This window comes from Brugia malayi, assembly GCF_000002995.4.
Source record: "Brugia malayi strain FR3 genome assembly, contig: Bm_v4_Chr3_scaffold_001, whole genome shotgun sequence".
Classification (NCBI taxonomy): domain Eukaryota; kingdom Metazoa; phylum Nematoda; class Chromadorea; order Rhabditida; family Onchocercidae; genus Brugia; species Brugia malayi.
The window spans coordinates 12,171,939-12,184,236 of NW_025062477.1; the positions used below are offsets into that span (position 1 = coordinate 12,171,939).

A 12,298-nucleotide genomic window follows, 5' to 3' on the forward strand; every position below is an offset into this window, starting at 1 on the left:
GATTTTAGTAGCATTAATTAGGATAAAAAAAAAAAGAAAAAAAATTGCAATAATTACAATAATTAATTGAAAATAAATTAAATAATTTTATTATGTACAAAATAAGAAATTGTTTGCTTTGTATTATAAAATTATTTAAAGTTAATCTTTCTTCTTTCATTTTTTAACGATACAATTTGTGCCTTTAATTTAAAATAATTCATTTATGTTCGTTTATAATAATTGTTGAGTTATAATATTATCGTTTTTTTTTTTTTTATTTTTATTTTTTATTTTTTTAAAAATGAAAACAAAGTTTCTTATTTGCTTTAAATTATTTTACTGAACGAATTTTTATTTATGATTTATTTAAATTTCTCTTTGCTGTACAATCATTTGTGAATTCTGTTTTGTTTTTTGCTAAATTTTATTTTAGTATATTGAGTTTAATAAATATTTTGATGGCATCTTATTTGCAATTTCTTTTTACAAAATGCAAAATTTTAGAGTATACACATTCACGTTAGCTGACGTTAAAGGCAATACGTACGTTTACAAACATTTTGGTTCAGGGCAATGCGTCACGTTTGTATTTTCAGAGTTTATTCAAGATTAAAACAAAATTTGATAATATTTTTTGTGATTCTATGTCTAATGATTTTAATGATTTATAAATATTATAACTATTATTGTTATTATTTGTTATTATCAATCATTATTATTATTATTATTATTATTATTATTATTATTATTATTATTATTATTATTATTATTATTATTATTAATATTATTAATATTCTTATTATTGTCATTGGCGCTATTGTTATTACTACAGCTATTACCACTATTTTTATTATTTGTTATGTTGTCCTTAAGTGATAATAATAATAATAATAATAATAACAATAATAACAACAATAAAATAAATTGTCCTTAAGTGTCTATCACATGTAATGGTATTAAACGCAAATTTATTAATTTTTCATTATCATTGCTTAGATCTATAAAAAAAAAAAAACTAACAAATTTTCATTCTTAAAGTCTGTTCAATGTGATTACAAAATTTATTGATGAATTTCATACTGAATTTTTAGCTTTTAAAATAAAATTCATTTATATTTATTGAAAATAAAAAAATAAATTAGTATTAAAAATATTTTTAAAATTAGTTTTAGTAAATTTTATACATACTTTTTTTAAATATTGCAAGTTTAATGTTTAATATATTCTTAGTGTTTTTAGAAATATTTTATGAAAAATTTCAACATTTTCTTTTGTAATTTTTTTATCTTTTTTAAATTTTCTCTTTGGTAATTTTAATTAATTTAGAAAAAAATTTGCAAGAATAGAATAAATGTGTAAATTAGTAATATTTGAAACGCTATAAATTGATGTAAAATTTATAATAATTAAAATACAGGAAGGAATGTTTATTTTATTTCATTGGAATTTCAGATGATAACAAATTGAAAAATTTTTCATTACCAAACATTTTCTTATTTTTAGTGTACAATAATAAAAAAAAAAAAAAAAAACAAACAATCATTTATCAAACAGTTTAATTTAATTAACAGTTTAGTTTAATTTTATTACTAAAACTGCAAAATTCCATAAATTTTAACTCTCTTTCAATTACTTAGCAATTCACAAATGTTAATTAATTAATTATCATTTATCATATCTAAATCATTGTGATATGATATTGTAGGTATATTCAAATTATTAATTAAATATATTGAAATCATGAAAGGAAAGAAATAAGCGAAGTAAATATTGTGAATGCTTTAATAAATTTAAAAAATTAAAACTTATTGATGTGATACTATTCTGATAGGAAGGAGAGAGAGAGGGAGAGGGAGAGAGGGAAAGAAGGCAGAAGAGAGAGAGCAAAAAACTGATAACATATGATAGACCTTCATTAAGGCCTGTGATATTTGTTTAATTTAATACTTGTTTACCAAAAAAAAGTAGTTGAAATGCAATCAGTTAATCTTATATTCTTAATATTTTCAATAATTAAATCAAAATTTTCAAGCGCAAATGTATTTCAATTGAAATGCTTCAATTATAATTATTTCATATAAAATCATGAATTACTTTATGCAAATCAGAAATAAAAAAAAAAAAATTTTAAAGAATAACATAACTTTTTGCTTGTTGTATTAATAAATGCCTAATATTAATATTTAACTTTTATAAATTGTAACAAAATTAACAAAACATAAGTAATAAACAATTAAAAAAAGAAGAAAGTTAGGAAAAAAGAAAAAACAAAAGAAAAATAAGAAGGAATTAAACTTTTTTCCTCTTTTTTTTTTTTTTGTCTTGACAGATTTATTATTTTTTATTAAAAAATTCGATCATTTCTCTTCTTCTCTTGGTATTACTTTAATTTTTCGAACTTTTTGCTTCAACTATTTTTTCTTTTATTTTTTCTGTTTTCAGTAATTTTCAGTAATAATGCAAAAAAGTAAATATCATTTTTTGTTTATTTGTTTGTTTGTTTTTTTTGTTAAAAAATAGTATTTTATTCAAATTTATCGCTTTAATTCTTTTTTTGTATTGCATATGTATGTGTGAAATAAACAAATAAATATAAATGAGTAAGATATTTAGACATGAGCATATGGACATACGCTTACACGGATTACACGGACAAACACGCACGCATTACACGCATGCATGCAGAAGTAGCACTCTTATTATTTTACAATGGAAGTAATTATTTGAAATCTAATAACAATAATAATAATAATAGCAATAAAATAATAATTGAATGTTTAACAAAAAGCTTTTAAGTTGTTTTAAGCCATAAAAGGAAATTTATTGGATGGGCGGAACAGTGCGAGATCGGATGAGATGGAGAAAGAAAATTGGGCGCAATTGTGATGAACCATCATTTCTAATAATAGCATTGTAATCTTGAAAATTCTTTTCCGCTTCTTTCCTTGCAAGGAAAACGATTAAATTTGGATGTGCGGAATGGGATTGAATGGGACAAATTTTTAAAATGAATGTAAATTGTCTTTCATTTGAGTTATTGGAAAAAAGGAAATCATTTGCTTAATATTTAATTAATCTTTTCTTATTTCATTTCTTTCATTTTTCTTTCTTCTTTTTTCTTTTCATTTAGTATTCAAAAATATTCTTTCAATCAATTTTGAATCATTTAAGTAATTTATGTTATTTGAACAAATTTGAAGCTTTTTTTTCATATTTATTGCACTCCTCTCTCTCTCTCTCTCTCTCTCTCTCTCTGTCTCACTTTTTGTCATACAAATATCTTTTTACTTATAATTTTTATAAAAAAATCATGAAAAATTCAGGAAAAAAATATTTATGAAAGAAAAAGAAATAAATTAAGTGGAAAAAGAGAAGAGAAAGAAAAAAAAAATTGTCTTAAAATTCTTGAAAAAAGTATAATTTTAGAAATTAAATGTGAACTAAATTGTAATTATTTAAATATTTTGAATAAATTATTGCAATTATTTTAGCTTATTTCTTCGATGTACGACAATAAGCAATTATTATTCATCCGTTTGCTAATCATTTTTCTTGCTACAATTATAGTTCTTGAAACAATAATTATTGGAATTTTACTACTACAACCGGTAGATATTTTCCTTTCTTTTTTTCAATTTAATTCAATTATTTCTTTTTCCAAACAATTAAAAAAGATATTCCAAAAAAAAAAGGAAAAAAGAGATTTTAAGAATTTTTAAAATTTCAGTCATCAAAATTAATTAATCAACAAAATGATACATGCGAAATGATGATAAATCGTGCGCGATATCGACGAGAAATACGAAATGTTGAAGATAGTGATAAATGGAAATTCACAGATTTATCATTATCACCGTCATTATCACCATCTGCACTGTATCTCCCAATTTATGCACAAATTTCGGTTATTTTTATAATCGAAAAAAAAAAAAAAAACACCTCTTCTAATTTAAAATTTGAATTTTCACTTGAAAATTTCACCTTATTTTGCTTAAACCTTTTTTTGAAAAAAAAAAAAAAAAAAAGAATATCTGAGAATTGATGAAATACGAAATTAGAATCATTTAAAAACTTTAATATCATAAATATATGTTCATAACATTAAAATTTTTAAATTTAGGCATAAGTAATACCTTGTTTTAAGTTTGATATTTTTATACAATAACTTTTCCATGAATAATGTGTTAAACTAAGAACATTAATAATTATTTTATGCATTATTTTCCTCGAATTAATTATATTAAATATTAATATTGAAATTTTAGGATAAATCATTGAAAGTTATTTGTGAGGAACATAGCAAACGACGTATGAAACACAAATGGAAGCATACAAAAATCTTTACGAATTATAGTAACAAACCGAGAAGCTCGAATAAACGAGGTTATATTTAGAAAAACTTAAAAGCTTTCCTTATCATCTCGTAAGTGTCTTTTAAGTAAATCCTACTCGTAAGTGAATCCTGCTGCAAATGAATTTTGAGCTAAATAAATTTAGTGGTAAGTAATTTCTGTTAGAAATCACAAAAACAAAAATTCTATCACAAATAAATGCTACCGTAAATGAATCCTGTTTCCGTCACAAATAAATCTGTCGCAGAAGCTTTGTCGTTACTGAATTCCATTATAAGTAAATGCAGTTATATATGAATCTTCTTTAAAAAGAAATGAAAAAGAAACATGTTTCATGCTTTAAATTAACTTTTATTTATATAATCCGGAATGTTCTCATCGTTATATTTGTCTGCAATTTAATCCGAAATCCGGATGATTGTTTTCCTATACGCATTATTAGTTCCTGCAGAATCAAGAAACATCCCATTGCATATATTTTAGTTTCCTTTACTTTCTTTTTTTCTTCCATATCATCAATAAACTGCTTTGAATTTAGCTTTGAATTTTGCATGCGTCAAATACGTCTGATTCTTCGAATAATTATTTTATAAAATCCTAAATTAAAAATCCTAAATTAAAATTAAAATTAAAGTTTTAACTAACAAAACGAAATATGCTAAAAAGCAGAAAGTATTCAGTAACTTGCAAATATATTCAGCTTTTCTTCAATTGCAATTGTCTTTTCTTTTACTCTCAATCTCTGTCACAATGGTAATACATGCATTTCTCGGAATTTTCTCAACATCTAATATAACATCTTATAAATAAGCTTAACAATTGTACAGCTAATTTTCCAAGTTAATTGTCATTTTTTTTTTCTTTTTTTGCTTCAACTTAAATGACTATTTATGGTTAAAATAAGTAAATACACTTTTACGGTTATTTTTAGATTTGAAAGAGAAGGAAAAGAATATTTTAGAAAAATGGGAATTGTTATTCATTGTATTTTTTCCAGGATGTGGTATGATTAGTTCAATTTCTCAACCACATATTTTGGCTCGGCGTTTGAATAGAATTGGTGGCATTGTTCGACATGGCACACGTTGGTTTCAGGTTAAAATCATTTCACACTTTTCAAATTTCATCTTTTATTGTGAATATTTTACAGTATGATTGGGCTTACACAGTATAATTATGGTATAATTAAGCCCAACTATTTTACAGTATAATTAAGCCTAATTAGCTATTTTACAGTATGATTATGCTTATTTGTTTTTTTTTATTCATAAAAGTTCATTAATTAATTAATTATTAATGCAAAATATTTTTGGCATTTCTACTACAATGTAAAATTTTCTTCTAATACGATACTCAAAAGTCTAATTAATTACAACAGTATTAAATAATAATTCTAATTATATATGAATAGATTAATCTCAAAGCTTAATTAATCAGTAAAAAAAATTGGAGTAATTACAAAATTAAATATTGGAAGTCTCACATAGCATTGTTCAACATGAAAATAGTTGTAGTTAAAAAAACAAAAAAAAGCTAAAAAATAAGTTAAATTATAAATTTGTAAATTATTCAAATGAAGTGGCAAATGAATGCAGTTGTGTTATTTTAAAACTTTAAATGAATTTGCCTTATAATATAACGCAGATAAATATTTATCATTTATGCTATTTAAATATATTTTAATCATATTTAAACAAAAAAAAAAAATTTCTGCTAATTTCAATGTTGCAATTAACTTTTTTTCGCTTAATTCTTATTTTTCTTATAAAATTTAATATGAATTTTAGACTGAATATTCGCTTGGATATAATGTTTTTGAATATTATAATCTAACTGATTTACGATTTTCGCATCCGTCCGCGATACATTCTCTGGATTCGGCGCAATTTGATGGCACAGACAATGCCGCATGTTATGGAAATAATTTTATTTATTACGCATCAGCAACATCTCGCATTTATTCATATCAAATTAATGAAAAACGTTCAAAAAGTGTAGCAATTGATGCTGTAAAGGTTTGCTTCAAATTTTTTAAATTATATTTATAATATTAGAAAAATTAATAGATATAAAAAAAAAAATGGATAACATACAAATTTTGCAAATTAATATTTTTCACATCTACAAATGTTTGTTAACAGTTTATCAACAGCGACAATTTGAATTTTCTTGAAATTTGAAAATTTGAAAATTTTGAAGTTTTTTTTTTAAAAAAAGACGACGAAAATTAAATTTGAATAACACAATACATATTTGTATTCATTTATTAATATGTGATTCTGGCAAAAATTAGTGCAAATGTTGTTCGCCTGAAATTTGCTCTTATGTCAAATTTTTGATATCAAATCTAACAAAGTAATATTACCGTAGTAAAATTAGTAGATTTTAAAACGGATAGAAATATCTTTGATTTTATGCAAATTTCTCCATATGTTTCAGTGAATAATGATTGACTTTTACAAATTGTCATAATAATCATGAAAATTCTCAGTCATTTAGTCATCGTTATCTCACATAAAATCCGGAATTGACCACTGACCATCTGGGATAATGAGATTATGCCTCATGTTTAACTTGAAATATTTTGATATCTTTGATTGGTGACATGAAAACTCTTCTTCTGAAAAAGGAAGAAGGGAAGGCATTAAAATTACAAATTTACTAGTAATTCTTATCATTTAGTCAACAAATTATTCATTTTTCTCCATCCAAAAGATCTGATATACATATATATTTAATCTCGGCTTGTAGACGATATTTCCTCATTCCATTTGATTAATTCGCTCAGTTCAATCGTGTTCATATCAAATAACAATAAAATTAAACTTGATTAAAATACTAAAAAAAAAAAAGAAAAAAAAACGATATGAGAATAAATTTTTACTAAATTAAAAAACTTTTAACTAATAAATCCTATTGAAAAAAAAAAATTCTTTTTTCAACTTTTCAGACTCCAATCTATAAATTTTCACATTCATATTTGGATTTGGAAAATGATGGTAATCATTTATGGATTTTATATCATTCAATTTCCAATGGTACACTAAAAGCTTCGTTACGTGATTGCATAACATTAATTGAACATAAATCATGGATGTTAAATTTTTTAAATACAAAAACTATTGTTAATGCATTTATTGCATGTGATTATTTGTATACAATAAGTCAGAATGTTACATCGAATATTTTAAATGTTATTTATGATTTTAGCACTGACAAATTCCTTCACAAAATGCCAGAAGTAGGTAGTTGGAAACGATTTGGTGTACCATCAAATGTACAGTATGACCATGTGACAAAAACAATTAATATTTTTGATAATGGTATTATTTACAGTATTACAGTACGAATGTAATAAACAAAGGAAAAGAAAAATGATTAGAGATCAAATAATTAATTAATTATTCATTTAGAGATAGCGTTTAATTAATTATAAATGCATACGTAATAATTGTGCATCAATATATATATATATATTATCATAGTATTTAAGTAAAAAATATATTATATTTATATACACCTAGTATTCAATAAATTATTTAAAAACTATTTAGTACTTAGTAAATAACAAAAATATACTTAAAAATATATTTATAATAGTATTTAAGTAAAAAATATATCATATTTACATATACTACTCAATATTTAATAAACTATAGAAGTATTATTATGAAAGTAATATATATATATATATATTTCATAATAGTATTTTAATAAAAAATTTCTCATACTTTTGCATTCAGTATTTAATAAATTATAAAAGTATACGCAACACTTATATAAATAATAAAAAAATGGAAAGTATGTATTACTTATATATAATACTTAAATATCAAATGGAAATTATACATTGCAAACCTTAGGTTGTTAGCCCTCAATATTTTAAGTATTATATATAAGTACCAATAGTATTATATATTGGTATTTGTTTCAATAGTACTATATATTAATGTTATTTTTTTTTTTTCTATTTACTATACATACTTTAAATACTTAATCTTTAACTTTTTTTTTTTTTTTTTTTTTTGCAGACGAATAGAGTATATACTTTAAATATTATTTTGCTTTTAATTCTTTTTCATCAATTATATACAATTTCTATATGTAACCATTCTTTTTATTTTCTAATTTTGTGAGGTGTATACAAAATATGAATGTATCTGTTGTTTTTAATGAATTAATATTTTTCATAATTTTAATAATTTATTGGAATAAAATTTGATGATCTCAGAACTTTTTCATTTGTTTAATAAACAAAAATTCTTAGAAATTATAATATTTTCATAACAAACAAAATTTAAATTTTTAAATTGAAACCACTAATGACTGATAATTTTATCAATTTTGCTACTGAATTATTGTTAAAACTTTAATAATTAAGTTTTCTTTAAAGTTTATTTTTTATTTTTTTTTTGTTGCGATGTGATCAAATCGTGGATGACCAGCACCAGCAAATGCATACTAAATAATCAATTAAGTAAACATTGAATATTTTGCTTTTAATTTTCTTTTCTTTTCCTTTTTTTTATAACCAAACATAGCATTTATATTAAAAATTTGATGTTTTTTTTAATTTAAAAAATATGTGAAATGAAAAAGATATTAGAATGTTGAAGAAAATACAAAATGAAAAAACATTTGTTTTTTACAAATAAATATAAATTTTATTGGAAAAAAAAAATGAAATAATCTAATAATGTAAATATTTAGAAATAATAATTATTAAGTATATTTGTTATTATAAAAAAAAAAAAATGCTTCAGAACAACAAAAGATAAATTACTAAATATAGAAATTCCTACAATAAAGATTATTTCACTTTGAAATATTTCTCAGTACAAATGATTTATCACAAAAGAAAACAAAAACAAAAACAAAAACAAAACATATATGTTCGTAATAAATGCTTTAATGTCAATCCAATGAATCATTTTTTATTTAATTCTCTCATTTTTGTTTTCAGTAACTATGTTTTTACTAATTATTAAAATATCTTAAATCAAATAATAATTTCGATTTAATATTTAATATGTTATATTGTCTAAATATCTTATTATCTAACTAAAAGTAATAAAATTTAGATTTATTAGGAATTTATGCAACAAAGATTATTTTTTTTTTTTAATAAATATTTCTAAATATAAATGTTTCATCGTAAAAAAAGCGAATGAAAATGAAACATTGAACAATGATTACAAATAAAATAAATATAAAATGTGAAAAAAAAAAAAAATGCTTATGAAACATAAAGTAAACATAAAATACGTAATGGATATAAAATTATAAAATGAATGGGAAATAAAAAAAGATTATAAATTTTTAAAAAAAAAATAAAATAAAATAAATGAATAAATATATAATACGGAATGAATACAAAGTATACAATAAATATGAAACATAAAATGAAGGTAAAAGTAAATAAAAATTATAAAATATATATACAAAACAAATTCAAACAAATTATTTATAATAAATTGTTCAAAAAATTATTTAATTTTGATATTAAAAAATGGCAAATTATTTAATTTAATATTTAATAATTTAATTTTTATGAGCTCATCGTTTTATAATTTATCTAATTTTGAGTGATCTTTTTCACTTTTTACTACATTTCACATTCTTCTCATTCATAAAATGAAAAAAAAAAAAAAAAAAAGAAGGAAGAAAGCATTGAGCTATATTTTTATATTCAACTATTTCCATAAAATTTCTGATTCATTGATATTAATCAATGTGCTTCAAAAAACAAACACCAAAAGAAGCGCTTTTGTATTCTAACCACAGTCTACAATTTACGCCACTGTCAAATTTTTGTCAAAATTTTTTTTTCTCTATGAAAATACAAAATAATATCGTATCTAGTAATTAGCTTCTAATTCTAATATATTCTGTTAATTATTCCTATAATCTTAATTAATTACTAAAATTATTATTATAAATATTTTAGTTGTTCTTGTCAAAAAATACTTTCAATATTTCATACATTTGCATCATAAAATTAATTTTATCAATTAATCGTTTCTTACAATAATTTGTATATTTGATTTTTTTTTTTTTAAATAATATTATGTGTTAATGGAGAAATGATTAATTCTATTAATGAATGAATGAATTAATTTATTACTTTTTTCTTCAAAATCATTTCAAATTATTCTTACTCTAACTTTTATCCAACATTTCATTCATTTATTTCACTAAATGATCAATTATTTTGCCAATAATAAAGAGAATAAAAAAAAAATAAAATCGTTGCGATCTGTGATATTCCATTCAAATTTCCAAATGATTTGTTCGAATTATCACTTATCACTACAAAATGTTTTTATGATTAGATAAGAATGATTTAATTTTGTCATAAATTTTGTTTGCATTTATTATAATTTAAAAATGAAAATTTATCTAATTAAAACATGAAAAAATGAAAAAAAAAATGATCAAATTTTATAGTTCAATTAGGAAAAATTTATAAAATTCGAGCAAAATTTTTGCAAAGCAATTTATAATTTCAAATAAATCTTTTTTTTTTTTCCTTTGAATGAATAATTACTAATTTTTTTTTCAGTTTACAAATTACACCTTTAAGCTTCAAATTTTTATTTTATTTAATCAATTTCAAATTAAACAAAAGACAAAAAAATGAAAAGGTCCTTCGATAAATCTAAATTAATTAATTTATTCAAATTAAATTGAACTAAGAAAATAATCACTGATAATAGAATTATATTTATATCATTTTTATTATTAATGCAATAAAACAAAATAAATTTTCCATCGTTTTTGATATTAATTGTCATTTTTTTTTTTTTTTTTTTTGTACTATTGTCAAATCATTTTTCTCTTATTGATTTGCATTCATTTTTAAATTGGATTATTTTATTTTTTTTCATTTATTAAAAATCAGAAATTCAGAAATGCACAATCATATTTGAATTCAATAATTGCTTCCATTAAGCTTTAATGCTATTGAAATTAAAAAAAAAAATCATTAAATGATTTTTTTTTTAATGGTTTAATGATTTGAATGTATTACTGTCCCAACAAAAAAATTTATAAATGCTTTTGTCATTCTTTTTTTTTTTTTTTTTTTGAATTGTAGATGATATTTTGATTAAAAATAACTAAAAACAATCAACAATTCCTTAATTCATCTTTTTTTTTTTTACTTTTTATTTTAAATTATTGCTGTAAATTAATTACTATTTTCATTGCTACATTAAATAAAAACAATTTATGTAAATAATTTGTTTGCACTTAAGCGATATGAACACTTAATTAAAACAAATTAATCATTTTTTTGTCACAAAATTGTAATTTCAATACGGCGATTAAATTTTATTTTATTTTTTTTCTAAAAGTGAAACAGAAAAAAAAGGAAAAAACTGTGAAAAATTGTCCCAAATTCACAAAATTACGATGTAATTACTAAATTAATTTTTCTTTTTTTTATTTCTTTTATAAGAATAGAAAAAAAAAAAGGATAAAATGAGAGAAAATTTATTGTTTTACATTAATGAATCAATCACATTTCAAGTAACACTTTTTTGAATCATAGAAAAACAAAATTTTTTTGCCATTCACTGTCTCTCTTCATTTAAATGTGAACTTTCCATTCTAATGTGTCAATCAATTAAGCCGCGCGCGGTTGACATGTATATATTTCAATAAATTTCATTTATTATTATTACTATTATTATTATTATTATCTTTATTATAATTATAATAATTATTTTTATTATTATTTAATATTATTATTATTTTAATTATTATTATTATTTATTATTATTATCATTGTTATTGCTACATTATTATCATTATTACTAATTCTTGTTATTAATTATTCTTACTGATTATTATTTTTTGGATTACCAACTGATTATTGTGTCTGTCCAACTACTATTTTCAACTACTGTTTGTATTTCGATTAACCGATTACTGCTTTTATTCGACCATACAATTTATTCATT

At 21.0% G+C, this 12,298-nt stretch overlaps 1 protein-coding gene across 1 annotated transcript; it reads left to right on the forward strand.

Moving 5' to 3' along the window:
• Positions 1 to 3,485: 3,485 nt before the first annotated feature.
• Bm3160 (Uncharacterized protein) lies at positions 3,486 to 7,689 on the forward strand (the record flags this gene model as incomplete). The annotated part of the gene is made up of 6 exons (XM_043080940.1): positions 3,486 to 3,590; positions 3,710 to 3,886; positions 4,248 to 4,365; positions 5,332 to 5,429; positions 6,122 to 6,349; positions 7,285 to 7,689. 6 exons carry the CDS (start codon positions 3,486 to 3,488, stop codon positions 7,687 to 7,689), a joined length of 1,131 nt encoding a protein of 376 aa, XP_042936874.1.
• Positions 7,690 to 12,298: the final 4,609 nt, after the last annotated feature.